This window comes from Scyliorhinus canicula, chromosome 21 (assembly GCF_902713615.1).
Source record: "Scyliorhinus canicula chromosome 21, sScyCan1.1, whole genome shotgun sequence".
Taxonomy (NCBI): Eukaryota; Metazoa; Chordata; class Chondrichthyes; order Carcharhiniformes; family Scyliorhinidae; genus Scyliorhinus; species Scyliorhinus canicula.
Genome location: NC_052166.1, coordinates 54,838,270 through 54,854,080, shown reverse-complemented (window position 1 = coordinate 54,854,080; position 15,811 = coordinate 54,838,270). Strand labels below are relative to the sequence as shown.

General features: G+C 46.8%; 1 protein-coding gene across 2 annotated transcripts in view; it reads right to left on the bottom strand.

The window, feature by feature from the left end:
- gsna (gelsolin a) overlaps nt 1–15,811 on the bottom strand; it is a 61,490-nt gene that overhangs the window by 30,948 nt on the left and 14,731 nt on the right. For both annotated transcript variants that reach the window (XM_038781922.1, XM_038781923.1), the window contains exons 2-9: nt 15,595–15,796; nt 11,352–11,506; nt 10,143–10,304; nt 6,248–6,397; nt 4,996–5,085; nt 3,042–3,177; nt 1,539–1,627; nt 548–763 (exon numbers count right to left, since the gene is read on the bottom strand). In XM_038781922.1, the coding sequence (XP_038637850.1) occupies nt 548–763; nt 1,539–1,627; nt 3,042–3,177; nt 4,996–5,085; nt 6,248–6,397; nt 10,143–10,304; nt 11,352–11,506; nt 15,595–15,787 (1,191 nt within the window). In that variant the 5' untranslated portion in view covers nt 15,788–15,796. The remainder of the gene's footprint in view (nt 1–547; nt 764–1,538; nt 1,628–3,041; nt 3,178–4,995; nt 5,086–6,247; nt 6,398–10,142; nt 10,305–11,351; nt 11,507–15,594; nt 15,797–15,811) is intronic.

Sequence of the window (15,811 nt, the reverse complement as noted above, 5' to 3'; positions counted from 1 at the left end):
TTGCTTTGTTAGAACAAGGCAATCGAGTGGATAGGTTGAAAATAGGAGGGGAGGGTTGCGGGGAAAGCCTGTGAACAATCTTATTGAGTAAAGTATCCATGGAGCTCCTTCTACTGGTTATTGGGGAGGAGAGGGGGCGGGGGGCAAGGAGAGGTCCACAACCCCAAGATTATCCAGGAGTGGTTTCAGCAGAGATGTGGTCCCAGTCAGCCAGACCAGATGATGGATTTAGGAGTCTAGCTGTACACCACTTGGACTGGATGGGTGGGTAGGGAGGGGGACAGGGGAGGGCACACTTGTTCAGTATTGTGGGGCATTACATCAAAAAGGTGCTACACAAATGTAATTTGCTGTTGTGAAGGCACATTTGGAAGCGATCCGGATCATTCAGCCATGTAAATTAAATGACAGGTCTCCGTTACACAGCTGGGTAAATGTTTAGAATCTAGAGCTCGATGTAGATTAGATTAGGTTTCTATACTGCTTCCTACAAGCTGGCGGTGCAACTCTCCAGGGCACCGTTAGGTGATGCGTTAAGTGCTTTTACCGTTTTCTCTCCAGACCCATCGTCCACCATCCCGTGTTGGGCGGCCATGGCAGGAGACTCGTGCAACGTTGCAGCATCAAAAGGCACTTTTTCAATTTTGGCAATCTGCCCAGAGATGTAGCAGGATCCCATTCCCTCGGTCTGGTACAGGTCGACCCAATTCTTGAAGAACTGCTTGAACAGAGGAGTCTCCCCGGTCTCTGGCAGAATCTGAACCTAGGAGACACAATAGTGGGAGCTTTAATCACAAAGTCCCTCGTCCCGCCCTGCTCCAAATATAAATTCCAACCACACAGTGAAAACTGTTAAATCTGTTTTCCTCCAAGTATACAACTGCCAAGATGAAAATGTAATTGCTGCGACAAGACAAAACAGCGAGACATCTATTTAATATTGGATTCCTAATAGACAGGCGATATAAAATATTGCGTGGTGAGCCCTTCAACATGGAATGTGAATGTGTCGGTCGCTTATAGAATAGAACAGTACAGCACAGAACAGGCCCTTCGGCCCTCGATGTTGTGCCGAGCAATGATCACCCCACTTAAACCCACGTAACCCGTATACCCGTAACCCAACAAACCCCCCATTAACCTTACACTACGGGCAATTTGGCATGGCCAATCCACCTAACCCGCACATCATTGGACTGTGGGAGGAAACCGGAGCACCCAGAGGAAACCCACGCACACACGGGGAGGACGTGCAGACTCCACACAGACAGTGACCCAGCCGGGAATCGAACCTGGGACCCTGGAGCTGTGAAGCATTGATGCTAACCACCATGCTACCGTGAGGCCCCTATGAGGCTTCTGAGTGAATTCCAAATCATTCCTTCGCAGTGACCATCATCGGTCTCAACATGTTCCCAAATGTTCCCCCAGTTGCTCTCACTAACAGGTTGAAGGGTGGGGAGAAAGGTTTGACGAGCGGAGTAAGCTGCTGCCCTCATTTTGATACAAAAACCGAAACACTCCACAGCGCATCTTACCTGGGTGTGTTTGGGGTAGTCCATTTTGGTGATAAAGTCCTCAGCAGCTTGGAGAGCAGCTTTTCGTTCGTCTGGGTTAGCTTTCTTACCTTTCACAAAAAAAAAGTAGGAGATGAGAGAATGGCCTTTCTCCCCCATTCTCAGAACGTTAGCAATAATTTAACAACACTCAAGAGTCACACTCAACTGGAGGTGAAAAGAAAGAAGAAGAAAAAAAGTAAAAGATTTTGGTTAAAACAAAAATTATTCTCGTGCGAGATCAATGGTTACATGGCTGGATGACTAATAATTCAGAGAATGTCTACAAACCCCACAAAAATATCTGCAAGATGTCAGTTTAAATCAAAACGTGACCATGAACCAATGGATTATTACAAAATCCACATGGTTCTCAATTGCTCCTCAGAGAGCAAAACCTGCCTTCATTTACCACAGGTCCAGTCTCTGGGACTTACCTACACCAAGTGAGGCACTCAATTGCATTAAATTGCTACAGACTGTCAAAATTCACGGTGGCAGCCAATAACCACCTTCACAGAGCAAGTTAGGTTAGACAATACATCCTAGTGCACACCAATAGTGCATTACCACTAACCAGATTCAAACAATCTCAAGTACGCAATGACATCCACCAACAAAATCTACGTGAATTCAACTACTGTTTCCCCTTCTACTTCTTCCTCTTCAAAACATCAGCGCTGTCAATAAGGACTCCTTTCGCCTGGATATGCATTGCCATACATAGAAATATTTCCTAGATTGACAACTCCCATCACAACTCATCTAACTCCATCTCTATCAAGTGGTGTTGCGACAGGTGATTCCCCATTTTCATGCCATGTAAAGGCACAGGATCTGCATTCCTTTACTCTGACCTGAAGCCAAAATAATCCAGGTGAAACTAGGGTGAGCGAGGCTGTGGGGGACATATGTACAGCAACACAATGAAGATTGTTGATGCACTGTTAGCGAGCACAAAACTTTAAATCCTTATTCCCTGCCCACCCTCCAACCTGTGACAGACTGATTTGCTTTCCGCATTTCAAAAAAACTCCTTTGGTACCACAATGGTGCAAATTGGCTCTACAAAGGGTAGAGTCCCTCGCAGTCAATAGCACTACCAAAATCAGTCCAACTGACTCGGTGTAATCAACACCTTTGTAGATGGATGTTTACCTGGAATTTCCAAACCCGTACCAATTATTTCCATCCTTCGCCTTGTGAACCCACAGAGCTGGTTCAAAAAGAGTTTTCCCACCTCATATCATGGATAAATATGGATCACTGAGCCCTCACTGTCCGCTCTCCAGGCTTATTCCAATATAATCTAAAAGATTGGGTTTTCATTTGCGGACTTGGGGTGAAAGGGAAGTTGAGAACAATGGGACACAAAGGCGAGCTAGGTGTCCATTCACCAAATATTATCCTGGGCAACATTGAACAAATCCTTTAAACCCGCCCTTAAAACCAGCCCGACAAACTGGCCAGCTTGACCATTCTAACCTTTCCACACAAAGATCTGTCCATTGGATCCATTGTCCAGGATGAAGCTGTCCTCAGACTCCAGCATGCTCTGTTTAAATGGATTCTCGGCAGACACCAGGCTTATTTGGATGTCACCACCAGCAGCGTTCGAAACCTGGGGGGAAAAAAAAAAGAGACAAGAAGATCAAAATGAGAGATTCGCCAGCCTGGTGTTGCTTCCCACACAAAAACAACCTTTAATCTCCACGCCTATATTCAAAATTGATTCCATGGTTCCCCCAAATAGTGTATGGTTATTGAAGATAAAGTAGTTCCCTCTCTGGCTTTGTGCGGAGATAGTTCAGGACAATTGAGGATCTCCTTTGTTACAAGTGATCCAACAGACTATTTGAACTACACATCTACCACCCTGATGGCAAGATGGTCTGTATTAGAGGAAGATACAGTTGCTGATCTGTAGAAGTGGACGGGGCTCGATGCCAGAAACCCCCCCCCCCCCTCCCCCAGCTGCATGTTGCCCCAGCTGAGTGAGCTGGAAAACCACCAATGTGAGGTTGCTTTCAAGACCACTATTCTGATATAAAGCATGGGGGAAGCTTCTTTTCCCCCCCATCCCACATTAAAGTTCTGATCTGGTCACCAGAGGGATGGAGTGCGCAAAAACCACACCGTCGTTTTCTTGCCCGTCAGTTCCTAGAGGCTGTCGTCATGCGAGCCTGGGAAGCAGGCCCTTTGGGCCAGACCACTCAAAATGCGATTACCCACCTTCCTCAGTGGACAGGACTCGCATCCCATTGGCTCTTCTGTACCCAACAGAAGCAACACTAACAACCTCTGGGACGTGAATGTTGCTGAGCCAGCACTTTTTGCCCATCCCTGAAAACGGATTTTCTTGGCCATTGCAGAGAACATTAGAAAGTCAACCACATTGCTGTGCGACACTCGCATGTAGGTCAGACCAGGTAAGGAGAGCCAATTTCCTTCCCTAAAAAAGGGACATTATAGTGATGGGCTGACAACAAATGAAGAAAATGGTCTTCTAATTACAGAATTTTATTCAATTCAATCTGCCCTGGTGGGATTTGAACCCAGCTCATTACCCTGGATTGTTAGTCCAGTGACGATATCACTGCCTTACCCTGGTCTGAAACTGGGAAAATACAGACCCCTCTACTACCCAAGAAACCCCTCGAGCTTAACAGGTCACTGCAGTCTGTGGTGCAGGTGGGCCCCAAATTGTAGGCCTCAGTTAACTGATTAGGTGACAAAGAGGAGCGATAGCAGTAGAATATCACCAGGCCTGTTGCACCATACAATATAAACATGGCTGATCTTTAGCTTCGGCCCACCCCCCAATTCCCCCCGAGACACAGAACTACGTCCACATCCATCTTTCCTTTAAATATAGTCAACAAGGGAGCATTGACAACCTCATCGGGGCAGACAATTCCAAAGATTCACAACCCTCAAGTGCAGAAATTTCTCCTCACCTCAGTCCTATGTGATCGGATCCTGATCCGGACACCACTTACCCAAGTATTCTTGTTCCCAGTCAGGGAAAACTGCCATGTCTACCCGGTCAGGCTATTCCGTAATCTATGTTTCATTTAGATCACCTCTGCTCTCATTCTACATTCCAGAGTATCGGCCCAGTTTATCAGCCTATCATAGAACAACCTTCTCACCCCTGGGACCCATTTAGTGGTGAACTTCACTGGACCACCTCCAATGCAAGTATATTCTTCCTCAAATATGGAGATGAAAACTTGAGCACGGCATTCCAGGCGCGGTCTCACCAAAGGAAGCCCTGTACAATTGCAGTAAGACATCTTTATACCTGTACTCCAATCCCCATTACGGGACACAGCCAACATGCCGATTGCCTTCACACAAGAGGGCGGCGAAAAACCAAACTTGATCAAAATTTATTTTCCCACATCGAAAAACCTTTTGGAAGGGTTGTCATGGGCACCTTGTACAATTTAGCCAGTTTCCTGTTGGATGCATCAGCTCTGACATCATCAGCCGTTCCTTCTGGCAAATCCGGCTTTGGTCCAAGAACCTATAAAAGGAGGTAGCAACATAGTTAGTAACCAGCTGCAAACCCCACCAAAAACACCTTCACAACTGATGTAAACTCTGCTCTAGTTGAAAGATTAGAACTCCTGCCCTGCCTCACAATGCCAGGGACCCAGGCTCAATTTCCTGCCTCGTGTAGAGTTTGCACATTCTCCCCGCGTCTGCGTGGGTTTCCTCCGGCTGCTCCAAGTTTCCTTTCCCAGTCCAAAGATGTGCAGATTAAGTGGATTGGCCATGCTAAACTGCCCCTTAGTGAATAAAATAAGTTAGGTCAGGTTACTGGGTTAGGAGAGTGGTGGGGCCCTAGGTGGAGATCTCTTTCAAGGACTCAATGGGCCGAATGGCCTCTTCTGCACCGAGGGATTCCATGATTATTTCCTCATCCCTCCCAAATGAATTCCTCCGACAGTCATGGAAAGAAGCTCCAAAGGCCTCATTCTATACGATTGCTTCCTTGGTAGATGAACGTTCTTGGTCTCAAAGTGCATTTTGCTGGCTCACCAAATGATGTATAGAGGAACAAAAATGGCACCAAGCATTGTGCAACAGATTATTAATACATTTTGTTGCTGCTCTCATCTAAATTAGTAGTGTTCAATGGAGCCCACCTAAGGAGACCAGTGGGGTAAGGGGGAAGAGACATCGACTGCATGTTCTCAGAAGCAAGATGTGACCCTTCAGCAATAAGTCATGCCATTCACTCAGGATGCAACACTGATTTTAAAAAAAAATAAATACAGGTCCAACTGTAGTCAGATACAAACACAATGGACACACAATGGACTGACTTGCTCATTGAGCTTACGACAGAGCCAACCCCCATGATACAAATGCCCCTAGTTCTGGAGTTCCCAGTCCCTTTAACGAGGGTTATACGAATGATAACTTGCATCTTGGCGTCCATCAACCCCAGAATTGTGAACCATAGACGACCACACCCCAACTTCCCCTCCCTGGTGGCAGCAGAATCTCACCCACTGGACGTTGTGTCCGATCTCCCATATCCATGACACCACATTTTGGCCAGTGAACAAATTGCTCGAAGAAATATAAACGTGTTATTCACCATTTCTAATCAATAACTTGCGGAAATGGTAACTTCAAAAAAACAAAAAACAAATGGGCTCGAGCTGCCCCTGCCTCACCTCCAGTAGCTTTTCTGGCTCCCTTCCGTCCTCCACTACACGCAGAGTGGCACGGCCACTTCTCTCGTTGTCACGGATACCCTTGGATACTTTTGTGGCCTTTAGCCGCTCAAATAGATTGCACTTTGAGCCACACCACTGAAAGATTTCCTGAAACAGAAGGCAAGGGAATGTATGATTCACGAGCATGGCTGAAGTTCAAAACACAAACCCATCATGATCAATGCAGGACACACCTCACTGTAATCTCATTACACCTTCTACACTCCGTGCTGGCAGTGGGATGTCCTGAAGCACGAATGGCTTCAAGAAAATTTCAAGCTCTTCATTCATTTCAGTGAGGACAGACAAAATGATGGCAATGGGACCACATCAGGGAAGGGAAAAGCAAAACTGGTCCAGAACACCATACTCCATCATGGAATCCAACTGGTTGGCAGACAGGAAACAAAGTAGGAATACAGGTGGCACAGCGGTTAGCACTGTTGTAACACAGCCCCAAGCAGACATGGGGAGAACGTAGAAACTCCGCACAGATAGTGACCCAAGCGGGAATCGAACCTGGCGCTGTGAAGCAACAGTGCTAACCACTGTGCTACCATGCCAACCACAGGTGTTAAAGGCGGTAAATGGTATGTTGGCCTTCATAACAGGAGGATTGGAGTGCAGGAGCAGGATTTTGCTGCATTTATACAGGGCCTTGGCGAGGCCAAACATGGAATACAGTGTGCAGTTTTGAGTCTCCGTAGCAGAGAAAGAACGCAACACATGGCAGAGAGTTCAACCACGGGTCACAGTCTGAGGAAAGGTAGACCATTTAGGACTGAGGAGAAAAGTCTTCACCCAGACAGGTGGTGGATATCAGGAATTCACTACCATAGAAAGCAGTTGATGCCAAAACATGAAGGAGTTAGATATAGCTCTTGGGGCTAAAGTGATCAAAGGATATTGAGGGAAAAAGCGGAAACAGGTTACCAAGTTGGATGATTAGCCATGATCATGTTGAATGGCGGAGCAGGCTTGAAGGGCCAAATGGCCTCCTCCTGCTCCTATTTTCTGTGTTTCTACTTCCAGCATTTCAATATTTTGCTATTCTTTCAATTTCCATTGGGAGCCTGTTACGAGCGGATTTGCAGAAATTGCTCAAAGAACGAATGTTGTTTTCAGCCACAGATCAGGGAGAATTCAGGTTTCATCCCGACTCGCGAGATCTCCCCTGCTGTGATTGGGGGGATTATAAATCGCCTCAGTGCCCTGGGCGACTGCACCCGGTCAGAACCATGACCGCATAACAGGGTCAACAACTTCATTACAGGACAGGAGCTACTTCACAGAAGAGTGTTGAACAAAATGGGTCATCGAGCCAAACAGGATAGGGGACTAAAATCTTGGTCAAAATGCAGCTTTTAAGGGGTGTCTCAAAAGGAGAGGGTCAGATGATCCCAGAATTCAGGGCCTTGGCAGCTGAAGGCACTATGGTCAATTCCAGCTGAAAAAACGGAGCCTGTTTGAGAGCGACTCCTCACGATGGCCAGGCGGCCTGGCTGTAATCACTGCCAGACCCCCCCCCCTCCTCAAGCTGGTGTGTGTGGTTCATTCAAAACAATAGGAGAACAATGTAAGCAGATGTGCTCAGGTGGTCTGGTCAAAGGTTAAACAGACTGAGGGAGCACATCATCCAGGTTTTTTTCCATTGACCAAAAAAGTCAGCAGCTCGGAGGCTGGGAATCCTGCGGTGAGTAGTGAGTACTGACTCCTCAAAGCCTGTCCACTATCTACAAGGCACAAGTCAGGAGTGTGAAGAAATACTCTCCGCTTGCCTGGATGAGCGCAGCTCCAACAGCACTCGAGAAGCTCAACACCATCCAGGAAGAAGCAGCCCACTTGACTGCACCCAATCCCAAAAACATTCACTCCCTCCACAACCGACACACCGCAGCAGCAATGGTGTACACCATCCACAAGGGGCACTGCAGGAACTCAAAAGGCTCCTCGGATAACACATTCCAAACCCAGAAGGAAAAAGGGCAGCAGACATATGGAGCACCGAGGGGTTCCCTGTAAAAATCACACATCATCCAGACTTGGGAATTATAATCACCGTTCCGCCACTGTCACTGGGTCAAAATCCTGGAACTTCCCCAGCAGCTCTGTGGGTGTAGCAACACCTCAGGGACTGCAATAGTTCAAGGCGGCAACTCACCACCACTTTAAAGAGGGAAATTAGGGATGGGCAATAAATGCTGGTTGCGTCAGCGACGCCCACATTCCACGAATGAATAAAACCAAAACAATCACATTTGTGGTGCAAAATGTAACCTCAATGGTCATTGTGTAATGGCCATCGGCAAACACGTGAACATGGGTCAATGGGTAATACAATTGACTTTAGAGAATAGGTAGGATGCCCTTTTCCTCCTCCTGTCCTGAACTCCTCTCTCTCCCCCCTTCTCCTACCTCCTCCTCTTTCTCCCCCCCCCCCCCCCCCCCCCCACCTCCCAAATGAACTTTAACTCTGTCGTCACTGCAGGGGAGAAATAGATCCAATTGGAAATGAACGGAGGTGGAATAAGTGTGTGTTCAAGGTGTGGACGCGAGCTGTTGTAACAATGAGGCTTGGCATCAAGGGCTTTGTTCAATGCAGTGGAAATAAATGAATTTGAATGCAAGGTGACCCTTGACCCGCTTCATCTCTGATGAAGGGGATGGAGCCCGCCTCCAAAATAAATAATACTGACTGCATCACCAGCAGCGAGATACCAGCCAGCTCCAGTCACCATTTACCAACAGGGTCCAGGCCCTTACTGTCCTTTTGTTTCTATTAGTTTGGTGCATTTCGAAGGGGAGGCTGGAGGGTAATATGATCTCCTCGACTGAGTGTCGCCCTGAGACTTCATTCCATTAAAGTATGAAAACTGCCACAATGATCATATGACAGGATTACTCAATGGAACAGCTGACTTTGGCATTGTGAGCAGAGACAAAGGTACAAAGGGAAAAAAACCTCGCACCCTGATCGTATGTCTGACCAGCTGTTTAAACAAAGGAGGAATAGACTACAGAAACAGCACAGTTACTTTTGGTATTTTTATTTTTAAATGGATATGGACATTGCTGACAGAGCCAGCATTTGTTCCCCAGCCCGATTAGCCTTTTTGAGGGCATTTAAAAAATTTTTTTTTTTTTTTTTATAAACAGAGTACCCAATTCATTTTTTCCAATTAAGGGGCAATTTAGCATGGCCAATCCATCTACTCTACACATCTTTCGGTTGTGGGGGCGAAACCCACACAAACACGGGGAGAATGTGCAAACTCCACAGGGACAGTGACCCAGAGCCGGGATGGAACCTGGGAATCTCGGCACCGTGAGGCAGCAGTGCTAACCACCACGCCACTGTACTGCCCTTCGAGGGCAGTTTAGGAGTTGACCACATTGCTGTAGGCCAGACAGGGTAAAGATGGCAGATTTCCTTCCCTAAAAGGACATTAGCGAAGCAGATGGGTTTTAATTGGCAATTATGTAGATGGCCACTATTATGTTCATTGCAGAATTTTTTTGATTAATTAATTGGATTTGCTCTGGTGGGATTTGAACCGGTGTCCCCCAGAGCATTAGCCTGGGCCTCCGGATTACTAGCCTAGTAATATTACCACGACCCACCTTCTCCCCCGAGGAAATACCACAATGTTCTTTTTAAATTGGCATTTATTAAACATCTCACAAATGGTCGGTATTCACATTCCAGTTACAGAACATTTGGAATGGTCAGGTCACCTTGTTATTAACACAAGAAAAAAAATGCACTGGGATAGTAACAAAAAAATGCAATGTCTGGCTTGGTAACCAACCCACACTGGGGATTTAAAGTGAAAGCTTTCAAAATCAAACTCACATTTCCCAGGTCAATGATGAAACAGTCCCCCATGTTGAAGCTGTCCCAAGACAAGGGGACCTCCAACGCACGCACTGTTCTGCGACCCTTCAGATGGAGTAAACGTTTCACTGAGACATCATTGGGCACCACATGGGAGAAGCCCGATGCCACCCCTCCAGCCTGCAGAGAAACATTGTAAAAACGCTAAATCAGGGGTGGGCAAACTTTTCCGTGCAAGGGCCACATTCAGAAATTCACAATTTTAAAGGGCCGCATAGTATATTAATTAATAGTCCCGGTTGTAACCAATTAGCGTGCGGCATATACCTCAGCGCTTCCCCCGGCGGCACCCTTCCTTTAGCCCTCTTTTTCTCTACTTTTCAAAAATGGCGCTTCACCCGGTTATGATTCTGGGCACCTCATATAGAACATAGAACAGTACAGCACAGAACAGGCCCTTCGGCCCTCGATGTTGTGCCGAGCAATGATCACCCTATTCAAGTCAACGTATCCACCCTATACCAGTAACCCAACAGCCCTCCCCCCCCCCCATTAACCTTATAAAAAATATTTTTTAAATGACTTGATCTTGGTGGGCCGCATAAAGACCTTTGGTGGGCCGCATGCAGCCCGCGGGCCGTAGTTTGCCCATCCCTGCGCTAAATCATTCAAGCCATCAAACTATACAATTGACAATTAAATCATATGAAGCCATTGCTTTTAACATTTGCAAACACATTGCCCAATTTAAATGTTCCCATCGAGGTTGACTTGGTTCTCCAACGTAAAGGATTGTACTTAGTGGTTGACCAGATTAAACTGAACCCCCCCCCCCCCCCCCCCCCCCCCCCCCCCCCCATACACAGCGAGCGTCTAGAGGCCTTCAGTGCTTGCTGAAGGTGGGGGTGAGGAGCCAGGAGAGAGAGTGGCCTCCCCTCAGCCACCCAACATCTAAACTGGTTGATTTTCAGGCTTCCTCCACGCAAGGCCAACCCTCCCCTTCCCATCAGCCTGACAATCAAGGCTGGGTTAAGAGTCTCAATTTGAGCAAGGGCAGGCTAAACAATTCACTTGCATCAACTGTTGAGCAAAAGTGGTTAACCGTTTCAGAGATTTCTCAAGATCAACGATTGAAGCCTTGCCAGATACTAAAACCAAAAGAAAATACAGAACACCTGCCTCATACACCGCAAGTGTTGAATCAAGTTACTGTCATTTTATTTTTACCCTGTATTTGATGCCAGACTTGAAGTTGCCAAGAAAGACATTGGACTCGTGGCCCTGCACCTCTCTGTATTGGACAGGCTTTCCATCAAGATAATCATCCATCTGCATTGTGAATATGGCAGCAGCTCCCTTCTCATCCTGTGAACAGTCATCACCTGTGCATCAGAAGGGAAAAACAATTATTAGGATTGAAAATACACAACTAAGGAAGTGCTCCCACAAGCAGCAACAAGGAACATACACACACCCATTTTCTTTTCATGTAACTTATGGCTAATTTCATGGAATTCTTAACAGTGCAGAAGGAGGCCATTTGGCCCATCAAGTCTGCACTGATCCTTAGAACAGCACCCTTAGAAGAGCACCCTACCTCGGCCCACTACCCCACCCTATTCCTGTAACCCCACCTAACCGGCACATCTTTGGACTGTGGGAGGAAACCGGTGCTCCCGAAGGAAACCCACGCAGACACCGGGAGAACGTGCAGACTCTGCACAGACAGTCACCCACGCCCAAAATGAACCCGAATTCATGGCACTGAGGCAGCAGTGCTAACCTCTCTACCACCATGCTGGTGAAAGCAATGAACAAGTTTTCGGAACAAGAATGAAAAATAGCCAATGTTAATAATAAATGTTCCTTTCAAGTTCTTGGAACTTGATACTGGTTATAACTGACAAGTCACTGCACCCTCCGAATCTACCACCACGACAAATCTACGACCACTAGAAGGACAGGGGCAGCGTGGGACCACCACCACTGGAAGCTCCCTCACCCCACACCGTTCCTGCACTGTCGCTGGGTCAAAACCCTGGAACTCTCTCCACAACAGCACCGTGGCTATACCTAAACCACATGGGACTGCAGCAGTTCAAGGCAACAGCTCACCTCCACAAGGGCAATTAGGGATGGGCTGATCACCAGGGGCACCCACATCCTTTGAATGGTTAAAAGAAAAATTGATCCATAATGCACTACTTGGAAGGCTGGTGGGAAGCAGATTCCATTGGAACTTTCAAAAGGGAACCAGGTACATTTTAAAGGGTCAAGCAGAGAGGGGAGTGGGACGAAAGAGATTGTTCGCAGGCAGACATAGAACATAGAACAGTACAGCACAGAACAGGCCCTTCGGCCCTCGATGTTGTGCCGAGCAATGATCACCCTACTCAAACCCACGTGTCCACCCTATACCCGTAACCCAACAACCCCCCCCTTAACTTTACTATTAGGACACTACGGGCAATTTATCATGGCCAATCCACCTAACCCGCACATCTTTGGACTGTGGGAGGAAACCGGAGCACCCGGAGGAAACCCACGCACACAGGGGGAGGACGTGCAGACTCCGCACAGACAGTGACCCAGCCGGGAACTGAACCTGGGACCCTGGAGCTGTGAAGCATTTATGCTAACCACCATGCTACCGTGCTGCCCATGAAGCAAAATGTCCCCTGATGCCATGCGTATTACACTATTAATCCTGGGGCATTGGAAAATGTTTTTGCTAGGGCTGGATGGTCCCAAGTATGCAACTGAGATAGGTAACCATGGGATCACATTGCAACAAAGAAAAATAGTGAGCACCATCATCCAACCAGTAATTAAAAAAAGAAACTAGATATTGACAACAACACGGTGTGACACAAAAAAAAGCAATATACATACATTACCATCAAAGAGCAGCAGCTGCTAAAAAAAAAACTATTTCAAGGAAGGTACGTTAAGAATGCAGCTAGAAAGATATTAGGAATTAAAATCGCAAGGAAATTAAAAGACACATTCCACATTTGAAAGGCGGAGATAGAATGTATTGCTGCAAGAATGTATTGCTGCAAGCAGTTTCCATTGGTCTAGTCGGCAGGTTTTGAAACATAAAACTGGGACATAAAGTAACCACTCCATAACAGCAGCCAACGCCAGTTACAAAATAAAAGCAAGCGACTGTGCAGCTGCCTGGCTGGGAGATGCCAAAAGACAAGCGGCCTGTTTCGGCTGAAACGTGGCAGAGGCAACATCATGGATAAAATGCCGGAGGAATATCAGGAACAATTCTAGGAGCAGGGAAAAGTGGAGAGGAGGGTGGGAAGAAAGAAAAGTTAACATGCCACATGTGTTAAAAGAGGACGGGAGCAACACATCTCTTCATTAGTGCACATTGGTTTAGCTCACTGGGCTAAATCGCTGGCTTTTAAAGCAGACCAACAGCACGGTTCGATTCCCGTACCAGCCTCCCCGGACAGGCGCCGGAATGCGGCGACTAGGGGCTTTTCACAGTAACGTCATTGAAGCCTACTCGTGACAATAAGCGATTTTCATTTCATTCCACAGTATTCAATATTCTACACTTTTTTTGTTCCTTTGTGGGATGTGGGCATCCCAGGCAAGGCTGGCATTTGTTGCCCATTTGCCACAGGAGTGATTTTCCAGGCTACTTCAAAGTAAGAGTCTACCACAGCACTGGGCCTGAAGTCGCATGAAGACCAGATAAGAATGGACGATTTGCTTGCCTGAAGGATATTAGTGAATCAGATGGGTTTTTACAACAATGGGTTCATGGTCAGGTTCCGCAAAGACCATTTTAAAGGTCCCGGAACACAAATGCAACTTCCCAGATTGTCAAAAGGCATCTGCAATGAAAAAGTCATCTCCGTCACCTGGTGGTTCACGATCCCGAGAGGAGGAAGAGGAATATTAAACTATGAATGTAGACAAAAACAGCACCAAGGCCACAGAAACCTGGTTATCGAAGCTGACGAGGCTTTTCAATGAAACACTGTTCAAGTCAAAAAGCAAGATTGAGTCACCTTTCCGGTCTCTTCAACTAGCGTAAAATTCCACATCCTGTGACTGTGGAGGCCAATCTGGCATGACTGTTTGAAAACCAGCTGTCCCTACCAGCAAAATAGCTTAATAGTGACATAGTAACATGCAATAGTTACAGCCATGACCTCAAAAAGTAACATGAAATCCCCGTGAGCAAGAGGGCCTATTCACAAACCACCATTTGCTCTTCTTGCACCAAGCAAGAATATAACCATTGTTCACCCACATCAGACTAGCCTCACTGTCCCCAGCAATCCCAGGGGCGGCACGGTGGCACAGTGGTTAGCACAGCTAACTCACGGCAACGATGACCCAGGTTCGATCCCGGCCCAGGTCACAGTGGAGTTTATTCTTTCTCTGTGATTGCGTGGGTCTCACCCCCATAACCCAAAAATGCACAGGATAGGTGGATTGGCCACGCTAAATTGACCCTTGGGAGGGGGGAAATCTGACGTAGGTCCATCATTTGGAATACCCCATTTAGTGTGGGATTATTAATCTTAGCAAGTCGGCTGTGGCCATTATGGAAATAGGCCACACTGCTCGAATCTGTGCAAGGTGCCGCCCATAAATGTAGGCCAATTGAAAGCCAAAGACACCAAACATTCCCAATGATTTAATAGAGCCTTTGGGTATCAAATCCAAGATACTGCTGCAGTCATCCTCAATCTACTTGGAGAATCGGAAAGAAAAATTCAAGCCTGCCCATGATTCTCAAGAGGACATGCGGAGGGCATGATTCCTGCTTTGGGGGCCTTGCACAAGGACAGCTGGCCTGACATTCATGACAGTTGCGTTTTTAGGTCATCATATTTGGGGAGAGCAAATCGCACTCAACTAGGGGGGAGAAAATCACACTCAACCAGCTGCAGATGGGGAAGCTTCGAATACTTAGAAGCACATCAGAATTAGTCAAATACGACACCCATTGCGCAGAAATAAAAACATAAATTGTCCAAAGGATAAGTAACCAAACGGCGTCTGGCCTCTGGAACATTCATGTTCAGGACATGTGATGGTCTGCACTGCAGCCAAGCAATGAATTGCATCAGGTCAACGCTTCCGCGCACTTTGATGGATCAGATTTGAGAGATAATGCAAATATTGCACTTGTTTAAAAATCAGTGCGCTAAAAATAGCGCAGCTGGGATGGGGACCATGAATTGCCAGCAACTCAGTTGATGCAGTTACTTCAAAGTCGAACTCAGATTTTTGGATTTACAAAATCCTGCTACTGGTTTGATTTCTTGACTAGTCTTGACTGGAATTCCACCAGCTGTGTTGTCTAAAATAAATCCCACACAGCAGGCTTTTATTTGGCAACTTCACGGAATGACATCGCTGAAGAGTGAAGTGTTGACTATAGTATAAATATAGCCACAGAACTTGAACAGTGAAAGCTTCAAAAGTAAGCACTTACCCAGCCAGAAGTGCAGATCATACTGCAAGCTTCCAGACCGCTGTTTAGTGGTGAGCATTACAAGATAGGCATCGCCTGTGAAGAAGTCTCCATACACGTTTTTGGGAACAGCGACGAGATCCAACATTTCCACCCGCCAGATCTGCAGACCAGGCTCCTTTCCCGCTTTCTCAAACTCCGGATGGTAAACCATTGTGGGAACCTGGAAAAGGGAGTC